General features: G+C 32.5%; 1 protein-coding gene across 4 annotated transcripts; it reads right to left on the bottom strand.

The window, feature by feature from the left end:
• Positions 1-344: 344 nt before the first annotated feature.
• Positions 345-27,490, bottom strand: LOC129302970 (isoprenylcysteine alpha-carbonyl methylesterase ICME-like). 4 transcript variants are annotated; one of them, XM_054941921.1, is made up of 12 exons: positions 26,901-27,490; positions 25,838-25,914; positions 23,353-23,422; positions 23,160-23,240; positions 22,317-22,391; positions 21,647-21,748; positions 21,422-21,562; positions 20,003-20,068; positions 19,742-19,885; positions 19,288-19,378; positions 16,510-16,689; positions 345-807 (listed from the first exon to the last, which is right to left on the bottom strand). In XM_054941921.1, the coding sequence occupies exons 1-11, from the start codon at positions 27,311-27,313 to the stop codon at positions 16,528-16,530; spliced, it is 1,422 nt and encodes a 473-aa protein (XP_054797896.1). In that variant the 5' UTR covers positions 27,314-27,490; the 3' UTR covers positions 345-807; positions 16,510-16,527. The 4 variants fall into 4 exon arrangements, 3 of the variants coding, with proteins under 3 accessions (XP_054797896.1, XP_054797898.1, XP_054797897.1); XM_054941923.1 differs by having other exon boundaries at positions 25,838-25,909; XM_054941922.1 differs by lacking the exon at positions 345-807 and adding an exon at positions 12,410-15,830.
• Between the last annotated feature and the right edge of the window lie 213 nt (positions 27,491-27,703).

Below are 27,703 nucleotides of genomic sequence, written 5' to 3'. Positions count from 1 at the left end.
TACCTAGGCCAACTATTAAAACAGATTACTAGTTGAGCCAAATTACTTTCTTTACCGGGTAATGGATTGACAATTCAATTGTGTGGGTTAGTTCACATTGCAAAACAATGATTTTATAGTTTTAGCTTTGTTATAACTCAACACTTAAACTTTGCCATGGTACAATTCATTTCCTATGATTTTAACTCAATTAAAACTCAAGTCTCTAAGCTTTAATATTGTGCAACTTAATCATCATAGTTTTAACTTTTTAAAACATTAATCCTTGCTATTTAAGAAATTACTCTAGTCCTTGTTGTTTTATTTTATAAAATGTTGGAACCCAATATTGTAAAACATTAAAATTATAAAGAATGAGTTGCATTGATAAAATGTTCAAGGGTCAAAGTTCATATATACCCTAGAGTTTTTCTTGATGTCCAATTTGTATCTTTAAGTATTTTTAGGCATAATGTTCCCCTAATGTAATTAAAACATAGCAATTCTAACCTAACCAAACAGACTAATGATATTGATCATGAAATTGCTTATTTTGACCACTTCGTACTCTACTAGATTTCTATGATACCTTTTTCCTCTTCTTCTAGAAGCCATTGATTGTGAGTTCGCTTCCTTCTTAGCTAGATTGGTATTGTTGCATCCTCATATTGGCATTCTTCTTGTCAATCTCACCTTATCACCACCTCTCTCCCTCTTTGAAGCTTGTCCTTGTTGTCTCCTTCCTAATCTCACCTTGTTGTTATACAATTAATGCTCTTTAATTCTCAGTGGTCCCTTCCTTTCCTTTACCCTTATAAGAGCCTTCACCTGTAAAATGTAACCACGGGGTGAAATAAACATTTCAGTAACAAATAACTCACAACTATCAACTAACATGCATAACTATAAACAAGTAAATCATATATGTAAAACACCATTTAGCACATTCAAACTTAAGCATTTTCCATATCCATAAATCACTTTCACATTCTAGCATAATCATTTTATTATCCGAGCCTTCATATCACCCCAATTGAAACCAAAAGCTTTATTAGACTAAACGAACATACATATTGACTTGAACACACTCTCAGTAGTAGAATCACTTAACCAAAAGTGTCCTATCCCACTTTCAGACTATAATTTTCCTCCAAAACACATGATTTGGGGTGTCATTACTCTAATATCGCATCGCACTGATGCTAAGGAGCATAAAACTCTAACACCATACCCCACATAAATACTAAGAAGAAAATCTTCAATACCGCACCTTACTAGGCACTGAGGAGATAAATGCTATATGGATTTCTACTACTTCTCCCTATGGGTGAACTCTTACCTTCTATCATGATCATACTCACTCTTCTCTTAAAAATCACACGCTAATACCTAAAACCATAAATTACTCATATAAAGAAACTTTCATAAATTCATTATTTAAAGTCATTTTCCATGCACAATAATCCAATTTCGCAATATGAAACACTTTCAAAACACATGCATTAAAAGTTACACATTTAATCACAAATAGTTAAGCACTTAATTAAATAGAGTGAATTATTCGATTACCTTAATCCCTTTGTCATAAAAAGATTTGCCGTGGTCTAATATTTTCTCTATAAGATCCACTCGCACAATAACAACCGACCAATATTTAATCTACACGATTAAGTGATAATTGTCAATTAGCACTCTAATTAAACCCCTTAATCACTAAATTTTGGGTACCCACTATATCTAAAATTCCATTTTAAACACCATCAACACTTCCAATATATTTCATTAATTTCATTTAACACCTAAACACACTAATAACACCAATCCTTTACCCATATTGTTCCAAAACTCTCAAATTTTACTTATAGTTCATCTTAACCTTAACCAAAAATTCTAAATTACTACAAAATCCGTAAACCTATGTTTAGAAGCTTGATTTAAGTCCCCAAGACTTTAAATAAACTAATAAATAAACCAATGGGTTCATTCAAAACCTAAGAAAACATGAATTGAACCCCACATTACCCTCAAACCATAGAAATTTTGTATAATGGGGAAGGAGAGGGGAAATAAAGCTTACCCAATGATAACCAAAGCTTATATTGCTTTCAAAGTGCTTTTAAGATGAAGCCCTAGCACCCACGAGCTCCCCTTTCATCGCTTCTCCCATTTTTCCTTATTCCTCTTCTAAAATTAGACGCAACTAACATCTAATTTAAGTCAGAAACTAGCCATGCTTTGTGGCACATGGCACAGCAAGTGCCATTTGCCATTTTAACCTCCCATTCAAGCCTGATTAATTCGTACACTATCTTAGCTCATTTCCAAAGACGTCTAAAGGTCCAAAAATTTTATTAATGTCCTAAAAATATTATTAATTTATAAATCTATAATTTGACCAATATGCCTTTCTTAAACAAGTTGAAAACTCATGATGTTACAATTCTCCACTCTTTTTAGAAATTTTGCTCTCAAAATTCAAAATGTCATATAATCATGTACCTATGAGAACAAATGTAGATATGATTACTTCATCTTGTCTTCGATCTCCCAAATCACATCATCAAAAGTCATACCCTTCCAAGACTTTAACTAAGCAGACAGTCTTATTCCTCAATTATCGATCTTTTACATCTATAATCCACTTAGGTTCAACTTTATAAGTCAAGTTATCTTAAAGTTCTAATGATATGAGAAAGATCCAGTTGATACTTCTTGAGCTGACTCACGTGGAAAAACATCATGAACTCCTCGTCCAGACAAGATTTGGCCACCAAAACTCCAATTTTAACATAAATTCCATAAGGGGTGGCAATTTCTCATAAACAAATAAATGGCCAATCTAACACATAAATCATTACAAAACTAACACTTGCACTAGTATCTCAACTCCTCACAATCATTACAACACATATACAACAAGCCCAGGCCGAGATACCTACAATTAACGACAAAAATCATGCAAGTGTAACACAAAACTATATATGTCCTAAGTTAGGATATGCGTTCTGCAATTCATTACAGACCAACAATAAATAAAAGGGACTATAAAATCATTAGCTAGTCCCCTTGATGCTCAGTTGCACCTTCCTTTTCCTTGCCCTTATCAGAGTTTTCACTTATAAAATGTAACCACGAGATCAATCTAGCACTCGATAACCAAATAGTTTAATCAACTACTTGTGTGTGAAAACAGTTTGTGCGTATGTGAAATGGCATAATAAAACATGTATCAATCCACATAAATTCCAAAATACAATTATCTTATGATATGCATGATCCACACACCACCTTATATCTCATGTCTTCCAATTGAGCGCGTGGGTTGACAACTTATAGGACTAAATCCATACGATTGGACTGGCTTAAGCTCACAATTAATATGAGAAATCCCTAGTCAAAAGCGTCTTCACCCACAATGGACTACAGACTCTTGTTGTCCATGAATACTAGGGACATTGATGCTCAATCTACCTCTCATAGTATTGGGACTTTTAAATAATATAATACTAAGCACTAGGGCCTCCAAGGCGTTAGTGTACCATATGAATTTTCAAACAATATCCTAACAACAAACTAAGGTAAACTCCCACCGTCTCACAATGCTCATGCCAAACATGTTTAATGCATCCAACAAATATTCATAACATATCAATTATCATAATTATCCACTTTCACTTAAACTATAGAACTTCGTAAGTAGTTAATCATAAAAATAGCATTTACTTTCCAAAAACTAGAACATTAAAACAACTTTTCATTCCACTTTACATAACTTTAAAATCATAATTTCACATTGTTACTATACTAATACCAAACCAAAACATAAATTTTAAAATCTAACGCACTACCATTCAAACACACAAAAAGAAAGATTAGACAATCCAATTACTTCAACCTTTTTGTCACTAAAAGGATTACCATGGTCAACCAACAACTCCACACGTGTCCATTAGCACCACAATACTCTATTAAAGGCTAATCTGCAAGATTAAACCTTTAATTGTCAATTCACACACTAATGCCTCATTTTTAACATAACGAGGGGTACCCATTATACTTAAAATCTCAATTTAGCCCCAACAATCCTTCCATCACATTACATTAATCTACTTAACATCCTAACATATAAATAACACTATTACATTACCCACATTACTCTTAATCTTCCAATTTCTACCTAAGGTTCGTCCAAACTTTAACCAACAACTTTAAAGCACTATAAAATCCATAAATATAGGTTTAGAGGTTTAATTTAATTTCCCAAAACCTTAGTTAAGGTAATGAGTTTAGCCATTATTCAAGAAAAATCGAATCAAAGTTGCAAAATACCCTAAACCTCATAAATATTCGAATATAGGGAGAAAGAGAAGTGGAGGAAGCTTACCCAAGACTAAATCTTACTCTAAATGCTTCTAAAGTGATCCCAAGGTCGATCCCTAGCACCCATCGGTCGCTGCTCGTCGTCTCCTCACGATCCCTTTTTCTCACTTTTGATTTTCATTTTGATTTGCGAGCTAATAAATGTAAATTTGTGTACATACATTTCAACACATTAGCGTGTCCAGCATAGAGCATGGCACAAAAAATTCCTTCATAATTTAAACCTTCTTTCATGCCACGACCCATTCAAACTTCGACCGATCCCTCTTCTACGGCTGTCTAATGATCCATAAGCTCTATTAGTCTCCTAAAAACATCATTAATAAAAAATTCACTTAATTTGACTAAAACACGCTTATAAACATAGAAAATTTTCAAAGTTCAAATTCAGGATGTTACACTCTATAGTACTTACTATGCCCTCTTCGCAATGTATGGCAATATGCCCTATCTTGCTACACTTGAAGCAAACCCAATACTTACCCACATGATACCTTCCATACTTGGCGCAGTGCGGGGTCCTAACTATGTTAAGGGTCGGAACAAGCATTATAGAAGCCTACTGAGATGGTTATACACCACTAGCATCATTTTTCGGCCCACTGCTCCTCTGAAATGAACCTTAGGATTGAAATCTCTTCTAGAAAGTCTTCTTCTTCCCAAAGCACCTAGAACTACCAGAGCTAAAACTAGATCTTTTGCTAACTCTACCAGTAAAGCTAAGTGATTGTGAAAATATGCCATGATTATCCCTTGTTTTCTTAGTCTTTGCCTCTCTACCTCTTCTCGTAGCTATTTTCAGCTTATTATACCTCTCATCATAAGATGTGATCTCAAATAAGGCCAATTGTTGTTGATACTCTGAACTCATCTTCTCAAGTAACCTTTCTACCTTTCACTTTGATTCATTATTCCCTATAAGATAAGTGGAATACTTGGATAATTGATTGAATTTAGAGATGAGAGCCTCTTCTCAAGATTTCCTTACCTGAACTCAAGGAACTCAACCTCTTTCTTAGCTATGAAGGCCATTGGGAAGTAAAAGTCAAAGAACCATATCTTGAACTTATCCCAAGTCTACTTGACTCTATCCATCGGCCTCACTAACTTCCACCAATGCTTGGCTTCCTTTACAAACAACACCAAAGCCAAAGTCATCTTTTGTTCTTCTGAACAAGGTATGACCTCAAAGATGGTCTCAATTCGCTCAATCCATTCCTCAACTTTGCTTTTCTTAACCATGAGAAACTCTTACAGGCTCAATCTATAGAGTTATGTGAACTACCGCCACCAATAGCCCCAAATTGCTTGGGTATACTCTCCTCATATGCTTCCTCCTTTTCTTCATACATTTCTTCTTCATTTTCAATAATCCTACTATCACCTCATGCCCTTTCATTTCTTAGTGCACCTTATCCCCTGATGGTGCTGTGGATTTCTCTTATCAATTCTCTCATCTCAATTAGTAGAGCCTCATTGCCATATGGCTCATTCCTTAGTTGCTCTAAATTCTGACCCATTGGAATATGATTCTCTAGTGCAACTTGTTGATTTTTGGCACAACATCCATATTGGATGGATTATAGCTAATAGTTCTAGTAGATCATTTTCTTGCCATTCTTTGTCCACTTCTAAGGATAAAAGTAATCACACAAAAAGTGAGTGGACAGTTAGATGACTATACAAAGGGAAGATAAGTGTAATGAATAAATATATATATATATATATATATGTCAACTTTTGCCCATGAATACAACACAACATAATCAAACAAATCAGCCATGCTATGCCAGTCTCATAATGTGTGAAATTGATACCAAATTATAATGTCTGCCTTAACATTATCAGAACAACACTCTAATCATAATTATGATAACCAAAATTAATTAAATTCCTTATATGAGGTTATCATAAATAGTTTAAATGTTGTAATCTCAAAAAAACCCTTTTTAAAAGTATGTTTGAGTTCAAAACATAGTTTAAAACAAGTTACACAAGATAGTAGAGGCATAAAAATCAATTTCAACAGTTATAGGCAACAAATGGGCATTTTGAAAATTTTTCAAAAAATTGCCCCATCCACTATAGCACAAGCATCACCTATTGTTGTGGTTGGCACAAAGGAACTACATTCCTTTCTATGCAGTGCACCATGGTACACCCCTACTGTAGTGACAACAAACACTGTCATGACAACACTCTTAGACTAATTTTCAGAGTACGTCATTTTGCCATCCAACATTCAATTGAAATGATTCAAGTGCCCACATGTAAAACTTGTGTCATTAGTATGTAAAACTTGTGTTATTAGTTAAATTGTAAAATAAGTTATGTGTGGATACTTAAATCGCTCTAATCAAACATCATATGTGAAAATGATGCACATTAAAACTTTGCTTCTAACAAGCTATCATGATAGTTGATGTTGTCATGTGCGTCATGGCTCATGGCATAAAGCCAAGAGTTGGTCGGCATATGGCATACAAGCCATGGTATATGTACCTATGTGGGTTAAAATGGCCTTTTTGCCCTTATTTTCCAAGGTGGTGTGATTTTACGTTCTTTCTTGCTTCTATTATGCTTATAATATAAAGTTAAATATATTTTTGAAGGGTTTTTAAGATCCCGAATTTTTTCAAAATTTTATTTTTATATTTTAACCCTTCTTGATTTTGATAAATTTAGAGGTTTAATGATTCCTAATTACCATTATAAGATGTTTATGGTGAACTGTTGGGAATGTCAAGGTACACATTATACAAAATCATTAGAACATTCCCACATTTGTAATCAAAATTAAATGATAAAAAACAATTACAACATTCCCATATTTGTCATTCAAGTCAAAGAATTCAAAACAGTCTAACTTTCTCACATATTTTAGGAACTGTCAAAATCTATGTTAAAGGATGCAAAATAACATTCCCACATTTGTAATCAAATTTAAAAGATTCATAAAACATTCCCGCATTTGTAATCCAAATTAAATTATTCAAACAACCCAATATTCCTAAATTTGTAATCCAAAATAGTAAAAACATTTTCATATTTGTAGAGGAACTATCAAAATAAAAGTTAAAGTATCCAAAAAAAAATATTCCCACATTTGTAATCAAATTTAAAGAAAAATGATCAAAATGTTCACATTCAAAATCAAAGTTATAGGATTCAAAAACGTTATAACATTCCCATATTTGAAATTAAAGTTTAATAATCTAAAAATGGTGAAAACATTCTGACATTTATAACCAAAGTTACAAGATCCAAAACTGTCAGAACATTCTCATATTTGTATTCCAAGTTAAAAGTTCCAAAGTAATCAAGACATTCCCACATTTAATTAGGAACAATCAAAATCTAAGTTAAAGGATTGAAAACAACATTCCCATAATTGGAATCGAATGTAAAGGATCCAAAACCTCAAAACATTCTCACTTTTGTAATTCAAGTCAGAATTAAAAACATGTAGAACATTCCTACATTTATATAGAACCAACCAAAAGCTAAGTTAAAGAATCCAAAACAATTAAAAAAAAATCCCACACTTGCAATCAAAATTAAAGTATATAAGACAATCAAAACATCTATCGAACCCTAATTTTGATGATTATAAAAATTAAAGAAGTTGTTATCTTGTAGATAAAACTGGCAAAGTTAAGGAAATAAGGTTTATGAGCTTAAATTCTTTAAGTTTTCTTAACCTTAATTCTATCTAATTTAGAAATAGTTATTTGAATTATTTCTAGTCCATGAATTGATTCAGCTCAAATTAAATACAAATTAAAACTTTTGTTAGATTTGTTCTTAAACATACTAGTATATGCCGTTCCTATTAGTTTTTCAATGTCCTACCCAAATCTCCCACTTCTACGCTAATATATCAACCTCATATTTTCCTATCTTTCCTACTGGTATGTAAATGTTCTACCCAATGATCTTACTTCTCCCCAAAGATGTAAGCTCTACCCAACTGTCTTACTTGTTTCTTAAACATGAAAAAACCTACTGATATATCAAAATCTTACCTAGATGTGGGACATCTACTCAAATGTTCAACTTCCATCCAAATGTCCTCTCTTACTCTTAGCTTTTCAATTTCTGGACACTTCTACCGATAAGTTAAAAACCTACCCAAATGTCTTTAGTTCTACCAATAGATGTCTTCTTCAATCAATGTATTTTACGATCAATCCTTCTGATATATCTCTCATCTACTTGTATGAGGTCCTTCACTGTCGATCCTAAAACCTTAATACTCATACCGGTATATCCTACTTTCTATTAGTATATCCTTGAAGACTTTTTCCTTGTTTTTTAATTCCTAAGCAGAGCATTTCAAAACCCACTAAATTGCTAATCTCTTGTGCTTTCTTGTGTTGTGTTCATCTTATTATCATTTAAGAATCATTTCAAGCACAATCAAGGGCAAGACCAAAACTCCTATTCAAATTTGAGATTAATTCTTTCTACTCGTATGTCTTTGCTCTACCAATATCATACTATTTTACTTTTTGTCAAAACATTTAATACATATAGTTGTTACTTTCCTTAAGGCACCAACAACAAACAAGCCTGCTGGAAAAGCACTATTTCATTGCCTTAAATGATGAAAAACCTCAGAGAAATCAATTTGAAGTACTCAACGACAAATATATGAGTCTAACGGATATATCTCTAGAATCAACTATAAATTAGATTCATTTATGAAGAAGAAAAGTAGAGAAACTATTTGAATAAACTACCTATATTCACTCTCTAACTACTTTCTGTTACTTCATTGGATATTTTGAGTGAATTATTGATCGTATATCCACTCTGAAGGAGAGAATTATCACAATAGTGATTCATTATTGAATCCTCAATATTCTTTTCTATATTTCTCATCTAAGATAAAACTACTTAAGATCGAGGAGCTTAAGAGAACTTTTATAAAGGGGAGAGTTACAGACTCAAGAAAGAGTTTGAATTGTACTGTTACAACCAAGAGCTCAATTTAATCTTGATAAGAGATAGTGAAAAATCTCAAGTATATCTTGAGGACTGAACGTACACTCAAGTGGTTAAAAAGCTGAACCAACGTAAAGACTTAGTGCAAAGCTTCTCTTCCCTTCACTTAGCCCTATCTGGTGATATCGTTCCTAACTTATATTTAATTCTTGCATTATCTACTGTAAATTTTTATTTAGTCCAATTCACCCCTATCTTGGGCGCACTTTACAACATTCTCACATTTGAAATCAAACTTAAAGGGTCTAAAATAATTAGAACATTCTTGCATTTACAATCAAAGTTAAAGGATAAAAAACAATCAAAATATTCCTACATTAAGGAATTGTCAAAATATATATTAAAGGATCCAAAACAACATTCATGCATTTGTAATCAAACTTAAAGGATTTAAAACTATCATTCTAACATTTATCCAAAATGATTAGATATTCTCACATTTGTAATCAAAGTTAAAGAATCTAAAACAGTCAAAACATTCCTATATTTGTATAGGAGCCATCAAAATCCACATTTGTAATCAAATTTAAAGGGTCTAAAATGGTCAAAACATTCTTACATTTGAAACCAAAGTTAAAGGATCCAAAAATGATCAAAACATTCCTACATTTATGATCAACATTAAAGCATCCAAAATGGTCAAAATATTTTCACATTTGTATTCCAAGTTAAAGGCTCCAAACCAATCAAGACATTCACATGTTTAATAAGGAACAATCAAAATCTAATTTAAAGGATCCAAAATAACATTCCCACAATTGTAAATGAATTTAAAGGATCCAAAACCATCAAAACATTTCCACTTTTTAAGTTGATGTTAAATGATCTAAAACTATAAGAACAGTCTCACATTTGCAATTTAAGTCAAAAGACTCAAAACATTCCAACATTTGTATAGGAACTATCAAAAGCTAGGATAAAGAATCTAAAACAATCAAAACATTCCCACATTTGTAATGAAAATTAAAGGATCCAAACAATCAAAACATTCCCACATTTGATTAGGAACTATTAAAATATATGTTAAAAGATCCAAAACAATGTCCTCACATTTGTAATTGAATTTAAAAAATTCAAAACAGTCAAAACATTCCTACATTTATAAAAAAAAAATTAATGATCCAAAACGGTCAAATATTCCCACATTTGTAACCAAATTTAAAGGGTCAAAAACAATCAAAATGTTCCCACATTTGAGATCAATGTTATAGAGTCCAAAAATGATCAAAACATTGCTACATTTTTAATCAAATGTTAGATGATACAAAATAATGAGAACATTCCCACATTTATAATAAAAGTTATAAAATCCAAAAGATTTAGAAATTCTCACATTTGTACCCCATATTAAAAGTTCCAAAGCAATCAAGATATTCCCTCATTTGTTTAGAAACAGTCAAAATCTAAATTAAAGGATCCAAAACAACATTCCCACAAATGTAATAGAATTTAAAGCATCCAAAACTATCAAAACATTCTTGCACTTATAGTCAAAATTAAATGATAAAAAAAATAAAAACATTCCCATATTTGTCTAGGAGCCCTCAAAAGCTAAGTTAAAGGATTCAAAACAATCAAAAAATTCCCACATCTTTAATTGAAAATTAAAGGATTCAAGTCAATCAAAGCATTTTCACATTTGAAATTGAAGTTAAAGAATCCAAAACAATTAAAATGTTCCCGCATTTTTTTAAGATTCAACAAAACATTACTACATTTATAATTCACATTAAATGATCCAAAATGGTCAAATATTCCTAAAATTGTAATCCAAGTTAAATAATTCAAAACATTCCCATATTTGTGCAGGAACAATCAAAATCAAAGTTAAAATATAAAAAAAAAGGTCAAAAAATTAAATGATCAAAATTAGATGATCAAATTTAAATGATCCAAAAACTCCTATGTTTATAATCAAAATTAGAGAATCCAAAATGATCAAAACATTACCACATTTGTATTCCAAGTTAAAAGTTCCAAAGCAATCAAGGCATTCCCACATTTGTTTAAGAACATTCAAAATCTATGTTAAAAGTTTTAAAACAACATTCCCACAGTTGTAATCAAATTTCAAGGATCCAAAATCGTCAAAACATTCTCAAATTTGTAATTGAAGTTAAATGGCTCAAAACAATAAGAATATTCACACATTTGTAATTCAAGTAAAAAGATTCAAAATGGTCAAAACATTCCAAGATTTTTATAGGTGTCGTCAAAAGCAACGTTAAAGAATCTAAAATAAACAAAACATTCTCATATTTGTATAGGAACCTTCAAAATCAAAGTTGAAGTATCCAAAAGAATATTTCCACAGTTGTAATCGAATTTTAATGGTCAGAAACAGCCAAAAAAATTACCACATTTAAAATCAAAGTCATAAAATCCAAAATAGTCAGAATAATCCCACATTTATTTACGAACCGTCAAAATCTATGTTAAAGAATCCAAAACAACATTTCTACATTAGTAATCGAATTTATACAATTCAAAACAATCAAAACAATCCTAAATTTGTAATCCAAATTAAATGATCTAAAATGGTCAAATATTCTTTCATTTGTAATTCAAGATCTAGAATCTAAAACATTCCCATATTTTTATACAAACCATACAAAAAAAAAATATTCTCATATTTAAAATCACAATTAAAGAATCCAAAATGTTCAAAAAATTCTCACATTTGTAATTGAAGTTAAATGATCCCAAAAAGTTAGAACACTCTCGTATTTAAAATTAAAGTTAAGAGATCCAAAACGATCATAACATTTTCACATTTGTAATCAAAATTAAATGATTCAAAACAGTCAAAACATTCACATTTGGTTAGGAAATGTCAAAATCTATGTTGAATGATCCAAAACAACATTCCCATATATGTAATCAAATTTAAAGGATCCTAAATGGTTAGAACATTCCAAATTTTGAAAACAAAGTTAAAAAATCCAAAACGATCAAAACATTTTCACATTTATAGCTTAAGTTAAATGATCTAAAATGGTTTAACATTCCCACATTTATTTAGGAACCACCAAAATCTATGTTAAAAGATCCAAAAACAATATTACCACATTTGTTAATGAATTTAAAGGATTCAAAATGGTCTGAACATTCCAACATTTGGAATCCAAATTAAATTATCTATACAGTCAGATATTCCCAAATTTATAATCTAAGTTAAAGAGTCCAAATATTCAAAACATTTCCATATTTGTATAGGAACTGTAAAAATCAAAGTTAAAGTATAAAAAAAAAATACTCTCATTTGAAATTGAAGGTAAATTATCCAAAATGATCAGAACATTCCAACATTTGTAATCGAAATCAATTATCAAAAAAAAGTTTGAACATTCCCACATTTGAAATCAAAGTTAAAGGAGCCAAAATAATAACATTCCCACATTTGTAATCGAAGTTAAAAGATCTAAAACAGTCAAAATATTACCACAATTATTAAGGAACCATCAAAATACATGTTAAAGAATACAAAACAACATTCCAACTTTTATAATCGAATTTGAAGTATTTAAAATGGTCAAAATATTCTCATATTTGTAATCGAAGTAAAATGATTCAAAACGATCAAAACAACCCCACATTTGTTTAGAAACCAACAAAATCTATGTTAAAGGATCCAGAAGAACATTCCCATATTTGTAAACAAATTTAAAGGATACAAAAATGTTAAAACAGTCTCACATTTGCGATCAAAGATAAAGGATCCAAAAAGGTTAGAACATTTCTACATTTATAATCAAAGTTAAAGGATCCAAAACGGTCAGTATATTCTCACATTTGTTTAAGAACCCTCAATCTATGTTCACGGATTGAAAACAACATTCCTACTTTTATAATCTAGGATAAAGGATCCAAAATGATTAGAACATTCTCACATTTCAAATCAAAGTCCAAAACGGTCAAAACATTCCCGCAATTATTATCAAAGTTAAAGGATCTAAAATGATTAGAACATACCCACATTTATTTCAAAACCATCAAAATCTATGTTAAAGGGTTCAAAACAAAATTCCCACATTTGTAATCAAAATTTAAAGGATCTAAAAAGCACACAACTCCCACATTTGAAATTAACGTTAAAGGATCCAAAATGGTAAAAAAATTTCCAAATTTATAATTGAAGTTAAAAGATTTAAAACAATCAGTACATTCTCACATTTGTTTAGGAACCATCAAAATATATGTTAAAGGGTCCAAAACAACATTCTGACACTTGTAATCAAATTTAAAGGATTCAAAAAGATTAGAGCATTCCAACATTTGAAGTCAAAGTTAAAGGATTCAAAATAGTCAAAACATTTTCACATTTATAATTGAAGTTAAAGGATTCAAAACGGTCAGAACATTCCCACATTTGTTCAGGAACCCTCAAAATCTATGTTCAAGGATCGAAAACAACATTTCCACTTTTGTAATTGAAGATAAAGAATCCAAAATGATCATAACATTATCACATTTGAAATCAAAGTTAAAGGATCCAAAACGGTCCCACAATTGTAATCAAAGTTAAATGATTCAAAACATTCAGAACATTCCAACATTTGTTTAGAAACCTTCAAATTCCATGTTAAAGGGTCCAAAACAACATTCTCACATTTGCAATCGAATTTAAAGGATCCAAAAAGGTTCGAACATTCCCACATTTAAAATCAAAGTTAAAGGATCCAAAACAATCAAAACATTTCTACATTTGTAATCAAAATTAAATGATCCAAAATAGTCAATACATTCTCACATTTGTTTAGGAACCGTCAAAATTTATGTTTAAAAATCCAAAACAGCATTCTCATTTTTGTAATAGAAGATAAAGGATTCAAAACGATCAAAACATTCTCACATTCGAAATCAATATTAAAGGATCTAAAATGGCCAAGATATTCTCACAATTGTAAACAAAGTTAAGGAATCCAAAACAGTCAGAACATTCCCACATTTGTTTCGAAACCATCAAAATCTATGTTAAAGGGTCTAAAAAAGCATTCCCACATTTGTGATGAAATTTAAAGAATCCAAAAAGGTTAGAGCATTCCCACATTTGAAATTTAAGTGAAAGAATCCAAAACAGTCAGAATATTTTCATATTTTTAATCGAAGCTAAAAGATAAAAAAAGTCAGTACATTCCCATATTTATTTAGGAACAATCAAAATATATGTTAAATAGTACAAAACAATATTCCCACATTTACAATCAAATTTAGAGGATCTAAAAAAGTTAGAGCATTCTCACATTTGAAATCAAAATTAAAGGATCCAAAATGGTCAGAACATTTTTACATTTATAATCAAACTTAAAGGATCCAAAACAGTCAATACCTCCCTACGTTTGTTTAGGAATCATCAAAATCTATGTTCAAGAATCAAAAACAACATTCCCACTTTTTTAATAAAGGATAAAGGATCCAAAACGATCAAAATATTCTCACATTGGAAATCAATGTTAAAGGATCCAAAACGGTTAGAACATTCCTACAATAGTAATCAAAGTTAAAGGATACAAAACAGTTAGATCTTTCCCACATTTTTTTTAAAACCATCAAAATTTATGTTTAACGGTCTAATAACATTCCCATATTTGTAATTAAATTTAAAGAATCCAACAAAGTTAGAACATTCCCACATTTGAAATCAAAGTTGAAGTGGTAATCGAATTTAAAAAATAAAAAAATATTAGAACATTCCCACATTTGAAATCAAAGTTTAAGTATCAAAAATGGTCAGACCATTTCTAAATCTGTAATCGAAGTTAAAGGATCCAAAACGATCAGTACATTCTCAAATTTGTTTAGGAACCGTCAAAATCTATGTTCGAGGATCCAAAACAGCATTCCCACATTCCTACATTTGCAATTAGATTTAAAACCGTCTAAACATTCGCACATTCATAATTCACATTAAATGATCCAAATAGTCAAATCTTCCTAAATTTATAATCCAAATTAAGGAATGAAAAACATTCTCTTATTTGTAGAGGAACCATCAAAATCAAAGATAAGTATCTGAAAAAAAAAATATTCTCACATTTGAAATAAAGTTAAAGGATCCAAAACGGTCAAAACTTTCCCACATTTGTCATAGAAGTTAAAGGATCTACGAAGGTTAGAACATTCCACATTTGAAATCAAAGTTACAGGATCCAAAACAATCAAAACTTTCCAACAATTGTAATCAATGTTAAAGGATCCAAAAAGGTCACAACATTCCCACATTTGAAATTCAAGTTAAAGGATCCAAAATGAACATAAGATCAAACCATATAATCCGATCAGTTGGACCGCTGGACTGACATCCCAATAGCTTGATTTTCATCAAATAACCGTTTCTAGGGTTGAATCGGGTCGAGTTAGATTAAGAGGCCATAAAACCCAGTAACTGATATTAACCCGAAACCTAGACCTGACAAGTTTTGACTTTTTTTACGTAAAACCTTGGGCAGGAGACAGCAAAGCAACTGACCAAAAATAATAATAATAATTAAAATTGAGCCTATTGCACCGTTCAAATGAAAATCTGATATGACAAATATGCTAACAAAAATTATGCAAACATTGGGTAATACAGTTTCGTCCAAGGACTATTGAAATATTGAAATTAGAATAATATACAAGGACTAAAGCATTGGAACATTGAAATTAAAATTATATAAACATTGGAATATTGAAATTAAAATACACACACACACACACACACAAACAAGGACTCAAGCAGTCATTGACAATCAGCCTCTCTTTTTTTTTTTTTTTTTTAAATAACAGACAATCAGCCTCTCTAGACAATTTCTATAAAAAAGCAAAAATTGGCTAGGTCGTAGAAGGCTAGTTCAGGGAACATAGTTTTGGAGATGTTTCCAGGAAATTGATAAGATCAACAAAACAAAATGAATAACAGCATTGCTTATAGCTTTTATATTTTATCTGGAATGGAACAGACTTGATATTGAAAATTATATTAATTTCTATCTAGCACTCCAACTCAGTTTCAAATTATATTACAGGACTCTGACAACACACACACACACATATTTATTAGATTTTCAGAACAGCAATACATGCATACATATATATCTATATATATATATAGAACAAGCAAAGAAAAAAAAAATATTACACTACATAAATATGAAATGGAACCTGAGGATAGCGAAAAGATCAGAAGGGGCTGATCTTGCTGGCCAACTTTAATAAAAACTCAGGAACAAGGCGTCTTCTTGGGGGTGCTGTTGCATCCTTCGCAAGAGCTTCATCATCACCAGCATGTATGACAGAAACTACGTGTTCAAATAGGTCGTCTTTACCACCTCGGAATGGATCCTGTTCATAATCAAGGAGCAAGACATCATTGGACAAGAAAAGTTAGCAGAGTTGCTCAATGCACAAGCATGTTGTTAGTTTAGGATGTTAGGAAATCCAGAATATGAGTCATTTAATTGGACTCAAGCTATATATGCTCACATGTACACATGAAAGTGCAATACAATATGATTGATTCTTTCCACTTTATATACCACTGGAAGTTCTAGTACAGGGCCAAATACCAATCCTCATAATTTATGTAACCATCTTTATGTTCAAGTATAATTTTTTTGTAATGTCATGCACTGAAACCATACTATGAAATCCAGCAAACATCAAAAACTCTAAGCTATCAAAAAAAAAAAAACTTGACTAATGAAGTGTAACAAAAAATCTGATAAACACAATGGCTGATACTGAAGACATCTTTGGATGACCAGCATAGTTTCAGTCCATTTAGGCTAAAACTACCTATATAGTAATTTAGCTAATAAGGGAAGAGGTCCACTTCAGCATCAAAACAAACTTGTGTGTTTTACTATCACATATACATAGCCAGCGTTGGATTATTGTACGCATATCCATTATTAGTGTTTTGCCCTCATTTAAATGAGTATCTGATCAAATAGAAAGCAAGCTTGTATCAGATCAAATAATAAACAACTATGGATACTTCAGAAAAAAGAAACTCCACCTGCATGAATCACTAGTATAGAACCCCCCCCCCAAAAAAAAAAACCAAAATAAAACAGAAAATAATAGTTGAAGATGGTAAAGTTAGAGGCTAAGTAGGACACAACTACTGGAATATGCATCAAGTTCCACCTTTCACCACATAGCTCACCAGTTAAAATTTTTTTGCACAGTATAATAAACACAAAGGTTAAAACATCAAGTCCCCAGGACAACAACTAAGGTACCACTACTAAAGATGTGGTATTGCCCCATGTGTCACTAATATATTTTTACAAATGAAGAGAAATTGGCGTATGAAGATACACCCAAAAATCAACAAAAAAAGCTTACTTTGGGATTTCACAACTCATGTTGGGTTAAGTGGGTAAGCCTTTTCCTCATGTAAAAGAACCTGCTAGCAGGCAGCTCAAGGCATGAGTAGCTTTAGCTATAGCGCAGAGGTAAAGAGGTTATGAGCACCAGATGGCCAAATGCAAACCGTTAGGGGCTAAACACTTCAGACCTCATTCATTAGCCTTTTGTCAAGCTACGAAGCCAGCTGGGCTGCTTGGAAATAGATTAGCAAAATTTTGATGTACTCTGCTTAGAAGTTGAAAATGCAATGGTTGCTTGAAATTTGGAGAAATTATCCTTTAACTAATTGCACAGCCTAAAAGTGTGAGGACATTACCAACCAATGATCTCCTTTATATCAAAGAACTTCAACATCAAATTACAATTAGGGGACCATTTAAATATCTATTTAGCTACATACTACTATGGTGTACTACTATGTCAGAGATTTAAAGCTGACTCTGCCCAAACTAAAGGGAACAGGAGACTAGAAGACCATTGCGAAGGCCCCCACCATAGTTGAAGCCAATATTGCTAACTTAATTTGGATTTAGTGCTTTCCACATCCCCCTTCCTAATATCTTCGCTTTGTCTCCCTCTCGCTGTTACTTACAAATCTCTTCTCTAAGACACTGCATAAAGCTTTTCGAAAAGCATCTCAACCTTGAACGGTAATATCACCAAAATTACTGCAAAATGAATTTATCAGTAAACTGCTTTATGCGTATGAAAGCAATTTTACTGTGAACCTTAGGCGAGTTTAGGCATCAATATAAATGCAGCCTCCATCAAGACAAAAGGAGCCCAATTCCAAGTTTACCAGCTTCAATTATAGTTCTACACAAATGGTAACAGTAACACTGGTATTTCCTAAATGTCAGAGATTGTGACATACACAATATTAAGCCTGTATGTAGAGTCTACAACAACAACAACAAGCCTTTATCTCATTAGGTGGAATCGACTACATGGATTACACGACACCATTGTGCTCTATCATATATCAAGCTTTTAGAAATGTTATGAATTAAAAAGTCTCGATCAACAACTTCCAAAAGTGTTTTCTTCAACATTCCTCTACCACTCTTTATAGGGCTTAAAATTATCTATTCCACTCTCTTCACTGATTCCTCCTACGGTCTTCTTTGCATATATCCAAACCATCTCAAATAATTTTCTACTATTTTCCCCTCAATAGGTGCTACACCCACTTTTTCTCATATGTACTCATTTCTGATTTTATCTTTACATGTATGTCCACACGTCCATCTCAACATTCTCATATTTATTACTCCAACTTTATGCTTTTGCTGTCCCATTAGAGCCCAACACTCGCTACCATATAACATAGCTAGTTTTATAGCAGTGCGATAAAACTTTCCTTTAAATTTATTAAATACCTTACGATCACAAATAACTCCTTTAGTTTTTCTCCAATTAAATCACCCATCTTGTATTCTATGTATAATATCCCCCTTAATTTTCCCATCATTTTGAATAATAGTTCCCAAATATCTAAACTTTTCTACTTAGAGTCTACAAACGGTAAAATTAAAAACAAAAAAAATGATACCACTCATCACTTACTTGGAGAAACAAATCTGTATGTGTTTTTCCATTGTATAGAACCATCTCAGTTCTTGCACCCACCTTCTTTAGAGCATCAGCAAACCTTTTACTGTAAAGTGTAACAATGTACTCATCAAAATCTGAAACCAATAAACAAAAGTCCCTAGCAGTTTGATGAAAATAATTACTGGTTTAGCAAAGTTAAATATAGAATTTAAGCTTCCATATATAGAATATAACATTTGGTGTTTTGACCAAAAATATAACATATACAGTAGCAAGGAAAAAAAACAACTTAAAGTGCCACTAAAGATATTCACTGTGACGATATTAAGAGCCAGTGAGGCTTTATTATAGCACGAACGGAATAGATTGTAAGAATATTGTCAAAATACTTCATAAATTTCCTTCAACGAAGTGGTAACGTAGTAGACGCTCTAACAACAGAGAATTTTTAAGACTACATACTAACCTGGAATCTGACGGTATGGAACAATCATCACTTCCGTGAAACAGAATAATAGGAGGCAAGAGAGGAATGGCATCTTTAAAGCTCAGGTCCAGAACTTTGACTTCTGGGGAAAACTTCTTCAAAGATTGTTCACCTTCCATTATACTGCAATAAAACTCAGTCTTAAAAGGAATAAACACCAAGAATATTTTTCGGGAAGGTGGTTGGGTAAGCAAGAGGGGAACATTAGGTATCTATATTTAACAGTTTTAGGGAAGAAACCTTAAAAAAATGGAACGATACAAGCCACGTTGATGAAAGTGATCCACTAAATCCAATAAGTTGTAACTGCAAACATATAATGGTAAGCTTAACAGATGTGCACTTGATCATATATAAACTAATTGATCAATGAAACATAAGCGATCATATTTATCAATAGCCATGCTTTCTCCACACCAGCAAACATGCAATGGCATATTTTTATTGGGAGTTTTCCATAGTATCTTGAAGAGGGAATAGAAGTCTGATGTTGGAATTCATAAGTCATGTATTATTTAAAAAGCAATGAGTATTGCTTTAGAATTTGAGGTGAAAGTGTTGGAATATTATTTATGGATTAACATTAATTAATAAGCCCAAACAGATTGATCTTTATGATTTTGTGTGCACTGTGATAGGTGGACTACACAAGTGAGCCCAATGGGTAGAGGCCTAACCCACAACCTAGTAGCCGTTAGTTATTCCCTATCTCTTAACTAACTGAGTCAGAGATAATGTAATATAATTATTTTAATTATATAATAAAGCGATTACTGATATGATTCATAGAAGTCGATTAATCGATAACCACCATACACACATCTCATTTTCGTCGACTCCATTATCTCTGCACTCTCTGAAAACTTTGGGGACCAATAGGTTGTGCGTCTGTCTACACTTAAGGTAATCGAGCTTTCTCAAGCGATCAATGGATTCCTCAGGTACGCACAGAATTACTTTATTTCATCATATATTCAATTATATATGAATTTGAGATATTAGATCTAACAGAAAGTCCAGAATGCACGTGGCCCTTAAGTCCCTTTATCCTTTGTTGTATGTTTTAAAATGTAATCTGCAGTCTACTCAAATCAAGTAATTGGCACGATAACATTATTACCCACTATTGCAATGCTGGAAAAACTATTTATGAAATGATGAGCATAGTACCTTAGCAAGGTAACAACATTCTCCACTAAATATCGACCATTCAAAATCCTATAATGGGACATCAAGGTATAAAATAGACATTCTATGCCATTAATTATAACACTTGAGTGGCTCATAAAGCAATTAGGAGATCCAATCAGCCGTCATAAAATGTTATATTTATTTTCAACCATCAAATCCATAAGCTTTCCTTAGGATTTTTAATCCACTTTTATATTTCACACCTTTGTCCACAAGGGGAAAAGGAGCTGCATAACATTTAAGTTTTAGTTAAGCAATTGGCAGTGGGATGTTGCTCACCACAACCACAAAGGCAATAACCCTCTTAAGCTCCGATCTTGCAATATTATCACAGACAAAAATTATTAGTAAACAATGACTTCATCAAAGACACAACAACATAAAGCCACTAACAAGGAAATCATTCTATAATCAACAGACAATCAAGAGTAGTGGCCGTCATATTTTCATACAGAAACAGAGTTTTACCCTCCAGATAAGCCAAAATAAGCTTTTATCTGGGAGACGCTCCAAGAAATACTATCTCCTTTTCCAGATTCTCTGACTGCTTGATCCAATAAAGCACAAGCAGAAATATGAGCACCAGCAGATTGCCCCATTAGATAAATCCTATTACAAATTTATAGATCAAAAAATCAATCTTATAGTAGAACGTGAAGTGAGGCAGTGGAATAAGATATAATAGTATGTCACCTATTAGGGTCACCTCCATAATCAGCTATGTTTTTCACAATGCAAGAAATTCCTTGTGAAACATCTTTGACCATATCACTGATGGTTCCCTGGGGAAAATTTCTGCATTCACAGATTTTTAGTCTCTTAAAACACTAAATATCGCATAGACTTTGTAGTTTATATCTCATAATTACGTTAATTATCACCCTTTAAGCCACAGTGATAAAAAGCTCACTTACCATAGACACAACTTTATCAAATTATAAACTATGCCTAAATTGTTTGAGATATAAATAACGTGCATATTTATCCTAAAATAAATATGTTACACTTTTCTTATTTATATCATGATTAAACAAGTAATTGCAGTACAAGTTGAATATCTGCATCATTTAACAGGAATGATAGCTCTAATATCTTGCAAAATTTAAGATAGTCTTTTACACATTACTTTAACCTTAAGTAAAACAGAATTTACTAAAAATTAAACTAAAAAAATAGTAAAAACATAGCAGGAAGCAAGCACCCCTGGAGCGGTGATTGGCCTAGAGACCTAGACTTAAATGTCCTAAAAATAGACTACAAAATATACTACCATTTTTCATTAGAATAAAATATGCCAAGTTTGACTATAGGCAAATGAAGCGTCAATCTTACACTGCTTGAAAGTAGAATTGAGACCACTTACCTGTAATCAATGCTTGCCACTATAATGTCTCTTTCTGCCAACTGCAGTCCCAAAAAGGATCCCCAGGCTTTATACCTAAATCATTAAGAAAACAGAAAAACTTAACTTTTAATCTTACCGTGCTTCACACTAATTATTTTCCTCAAAAGAATGTGATGAACAATTCAAACTTACAGCTGCATCAACCAAGTCCTACTAGTTAGTGTCTTTTTAAAATTAATTTCAAAACTACTGGGCATGCTCCCTGATTAAAGCAGTGATAAAAGATGACAAGTTAAACTAAGTTGTCTCATCTCATGTATGCACAAGTTAATATTACTTCCAATCATGCCCATACTCAGTGCTATTCAAATGTATTCATTTAAAGCACAGACAATAATGTTTGGCGCTTCAGAAGATACATCGAATTTCCAAGTGAGAAAATCAAACTTTGATATGTGAAACACTGTTTGAAGTTTTGTTTCTATGATAAAGACAGGTCCACAATCCAGCCTCCCATTCCAACCAATAGAAAGCCCTTCTAGTATGAATCTCTAACGGGGAATTTATCATAGAAACAAAGCTTCAACGTTGTGAAACAGGGGACTAGAAAGGGGGGGAGAAGGAGGAGGAAAAGATAGAAAGAAAGGAGGGAGGAAATAGAGAGAAAATTAAGTGAGAACTGTAACACATCACTGACTGGAGCAGAACTCCTCTCTATAATGGGCGGCAGTCTGCTATTTAAATGACCGAAATGCTTGACATAAAAGGAATTACAATGCCATATTATGCACAAAAATTAACGCTGTGAAGTAAACTAACTAATGAATTGAAGCAACATCATGTCTATCTTAAATCACTCACCCAATAATCCATGCTCCTCCAGTTACAAATATCAAAACTGGTTTAGGTTCACAAATATTAGCAGGCAAATATAGATCCATCCTGCAAAACCACCATTTGAAACCAGAATATCAGGCATTCAATAAATAGCATGATTCATGGGATATAAAGAAAATATTTTTAAAATACTTAACAAATTTGGTACTTAACTTACCTATTTCTCGGCATATTTCCATAAATAACACTCCGCTTTACTCGCTTTGAGGATAAATAATAATATGCAACTGCAGGGATCACCAAAAAATAAATAAATAAATAAATATAAGTACTGCATTCCACGAATGTGGTGATGTTGCTACTTTCAAGTTACAACCATATAGGAGATCCCTTTTAACATAATGAATTTCATCCCCTTCCCAACAAGGAGAAATTATAGCTTGGAGTATAGGAGGAGAACTAAATACATCAATACAAAATAAAGTGAATTCATCATTGTATCACCACTATTTTAAGTGAACAGGAGCGACATTAAAAAAATTCTAAAATCCGAATGAAAATGAAGATTCTACACCACTTAGATAAAGGTGGATGTTAGGGTAGTTGTTATTCAGATGAAAATAAGAAGTTCTCGGTAGTCAAGAAGTGCCCAAGAAGCAAGGTTTCGAAATTAGAAAAAATTCATTAAAAAAAAAACAAAGAAACCAGCATTATGGTTTAGAAACAAAGAAACCATTCATCAAAAAGTGCACAAAAGTTGCATTAGAATTGCATTGTAGATTATTCCTTTATAGAAAAACTGAATATTAGACCAAAAAATGAATTAATCTGACTAAGAACTCCCTAAAGAATCTATATGCTTAAGATGCCAGGCTAACACCAGGGCTCTAGCTATTTATATTGCAGGCTTTTCACAAAAAAAGATCTCTTTTCAATTACTGCACAACATTTTGACCTGATCCTTCAATCAAATTTCCCACTATAAAACAACTTATGGTCTCACCTTCTAACAATCAATATCATGATTAGGCATAAAATTATACACCTTGTCTGGTTATGGACATGATTTAGAACTTGCTATTATGAATACTGTCGAAAACAGGAATCAATGAAAAACGAAAATAATGAAAAGAAATGAAAGATAGAAATTAATTAAAAGTAAACAAAGAATGAACCCACAAAGAAAGTTATAAAAAAAAATAGAATTAAGGGTCATTTTTATCCTTCAACTATATAGGAAAAGTCACAAATACTCCTAAACTCAACTATAGGTCAATTTTGTTCCTCAGCTTCAAAGATTCCCTCTGTCATCACCCTAACATTAAAAACACTTAACATTTGTTAATCATCAATGGGTCTCACTATTTTTTTAATATTTTTAATTGGGTTAAGGGTCATTTTTGCTCTCAACTTCTATTCAAAGGGTCATTTTTGCTACTCAACTCAAATATTTTATAACTAAAAAAATATTAAAAATATGTGGGGCCCACTAACAATGAGAATATGGCAGGGTGACGATGGAAGGAATATTTAAAATTAAGGGACAGAATTGACCCATAGTTGAGTTTGCAGGCATTAACAGCACTGACTCTTTTCAGCAGAAAATTCAAGTTGCACCACATAATTTTATTCCCTTTTTTATACCTCTTGCCAACATTTATAGAATGTTTGAACAGATTCTATGAAGCACAAAAACATCAATAAAGGAGTCATCTTTAACAGGGGTCAAAGCACAAGTTCAAGATGCATCAGTGAAATAGCAATTGGACAGATTAAATTTGGTTACAGCACCATAACCTGTCCAAATTTGGTTTATTCTTCACTTTTTCCAATTTCAAAATTCAATATTTCCAGAAGGGATACATTAAACATGAACAATGAATTCATTTTTATTGATAGCACACATGCCACTTGTAGAGCAAAAGGTTCCCAAATGTTGCACCTATCACAAAACGTTGCACAAGCTACATGAAAATGCAGGGTACAATAAATTCTCAAGTCTAAGCTTTATCCTATGATATCAAAGCCATGTCATATTCATGACAGTATCATCACAATGATAATCATTAAGCTATCCTTCACTTTCCTATTCATCTTTTGATGTTTCTTGTTCACCAGCCATATAAATAACAGCATGAGATTTGGAAGATGCCAGCGCCAATTTTTGTTCTCTTGATATGATCAATGAGTACTAAATCATTACATATTGATTGTTCAAGAATCAATCAAGTGAATCTTTAGCAATGGCCCTTGCAAAATCATTTGAATAACAGCTGCAATTGCCTTACATGTAGTAGCTGTAACACTAACTAAAAATACACAAAAATAGCTCCTGGATTGTGGATATGATGAGACCTATACACAAGTTGCAAGACTACACACAGACAAAGCGCCAAGACCCAAGAAGTGTAGCATGAGCTATCAGTTATTGCACAAACCATAACGTGCTATTTACAACGGGGGGTGAATTCAAATCCAATAGATAAAGGAAGCAAATTTTACACCGTTAAACAATCACGGTACAAGAAGGAAGATTATACAGCTTAAATACTGTGAGCAATGAACACAATTCCACGTCCTAATTTTTATTTGAGGACCCAAACAGCATTTCATTTTCATTCAAATCTGCCTCACTTGACTGAAATGGTAACGAGAAAAACAAAAAGAAGAAAAAATAATAACAAAAATAACATAATACATACCTTGTAGAAAACCCGGCATGAGTAGCAAGGCATAACATCCGAGGGAAAGTAATTGTGTAATCCAGCGGTAACCTACCCTACATAAAGTATCAGCAGTAAATTAGATGACCACAAATAGCAAACATGAATGAAATCGTTGTCCTGACAGAAGGATTGTAATTGCTACAGTATCATGGAAAGTTTGCTTTGGAAGAGCTCTTGAAAATTAGCATGTCAAAATAAATTTCTATTCCAGTAAAGTGCAGAATGCAGTCTGGGAGTAATATGAAACGCAGAAAATCATTATACACTACCTAAAGAAACACAAAGATCGTTGAAAAATCAACAGTTTAAATCTTTAAGGCAAAAGAAGAAAAGAAAAAAAAAATCAACCAGTGGAAGGGAGATTCATAAACACATTAAACCTTAATTTTTCTCATCAACCTACTCCAGTTACACTTCGATGAGTTACAGCTCTCTTGCGTTGTACTAACTCCGATTTAGTCAAAATCCACCATAGAAGGAGAACTCTGTTCCAACTTCCAAAAACAATTATTGATGTCAACAAATGACGCATGTCTAATGAGGTTAGCCTTAAATTCACTGGGGAAAAAGAACATCTCTGATATTCTTCTGCTGTGTACAAATTCAATGTACAAGAGGAAGGGGCCCCATATCATCTTATAATTATTTATGCTTCACATGAAAAAGTCCCATGTTTTTCAACCTAATTTCTCATATCAATAACCATCCCTTAACTGCGTTTGCCCCTATCATTACCATCATTATACAGAAAGCAAACTGTCACCAGTGCTTCTTCCCTTCTGGACTGCCATTACAAGCATTCTCTCATGCGGTTTTTTTTTTTTGGGGGGGGGGGAAGAAGCGGCAACTTGATGTCACTTAAATAACTATTTTTCTTCTTTTCCAAGTATATATCATTCACTGTTTCATTTAATATCCAGCAAAATCCAATACTAGCAATCATCAATTGCTACAACACAACTGTGAACACGGGAAAAAAAAAATCGCAATTTCAAACACGTAGATTCTACTTCAGCAAGTAATCAATCAAATCAAGTACCCCAAATATTGCAGAAGCGTGAAAGCCAGCCGAGTAATCAAATAAGTCTCAGCAGCTATATGACCAATATTTTCTTTACACGACCGTTGCCGTGTGAGCCGAGGCCGCGGGCCATCCTTCCCCGCGACTCTCACGTGCTTCTCACGCAAACAATCAGGGCCAGTTTCTCGACTCAGCTCTCCCGAGTCGACATCGACCATAGCTTTGCCACCACCAACCATGGAAACCAATGGACGGCGGTCGGTTAAAGTCGCCATCGACGGAGCCATGCTGGAGGAACCGACAGCTAAATGGTAGAAATATGGATTGAGATCTGGGAGATGATAAGACAGCCTCGGTTTGGGTGCCTTTAGTGGAGGGAATGTGTGATAATAGTATAGCTTATAGAATGCTTTGGTCGATTCAAAATTCATTAAAATTAAAATATTGAAACTACAGAGAGAGAGAGAATCAGCTTGGGAAGTTCAGAGAAGCTGGTCTTTGGGTCGAAGACAGCACGGGTACTGGTAAGGACAATGGCTCAACAAGAGGTTGCCATTTGCCATGGCGGTTACTTTGGATTCGACTCTGTCACTCTGCGTCACTGTGTAACGAATCTGTTTGGGTAATAATACGAATTTATTCTTGACTCTATTGTAGATTTCTTTTATTGCTTTTGTCTGTTGTCAAATTGAAATTATTTTCGAAGTCGATGGCCGAGACAGAATAAAAATTGTCAAATTACTTTTCTCGGCATTCTCTCCGCACATATTATTCTCGTTTTTATAAGTCACTAAATCACTGAATATATTCAGGCCAAAAAA

The sequence above is a fragment of the Prosopis cineraria genome, unplaced genomic scaffold (assembly GCF_029017545.1).
Source record: "Prosopis cineraria cultivar Desert tree isolate PC_DT_omini unplaced genomic scaffold, ASM2901754v1 PC2, whole genome shotgun sequence".
Lineage (NCBI taxonomy): Eukaryota > Viridiplantae > Streptophyta > Magnoliopsida > Fabales > Fabaceae > Prosopis > Prosopis cineraria.
Note: the sequence above shows the minus strand (reverse complement) of the source record. Positions and strands in the feature narration are given on the sequence as shown.

Excerpts from the sequence above, each read along its gene's own strand:
- LOC129302970 (XM_054941921.1), bottom strand. The coding sequence starts at position 27,313 with ATGAATTTTGAATCGACCAAAGCATTCTATAAGCTATACTATTATCAC. Across the intron at positions 23,241-23,352 it reads GGAAATATGCCGAGAAATAG|GATGGATCTATATTTGCCTG; the intron begins GTAAGTTAAGTA and ends GTGGTTTTGCAG. Across the intron at positions 22,392-23,159 it reads GGAGGAGCATGGATTATTGG|GTATAAAGCCTGGGGATCCT; the intron begins GTGAGTGATTTA and ends TTAATGATTTAG.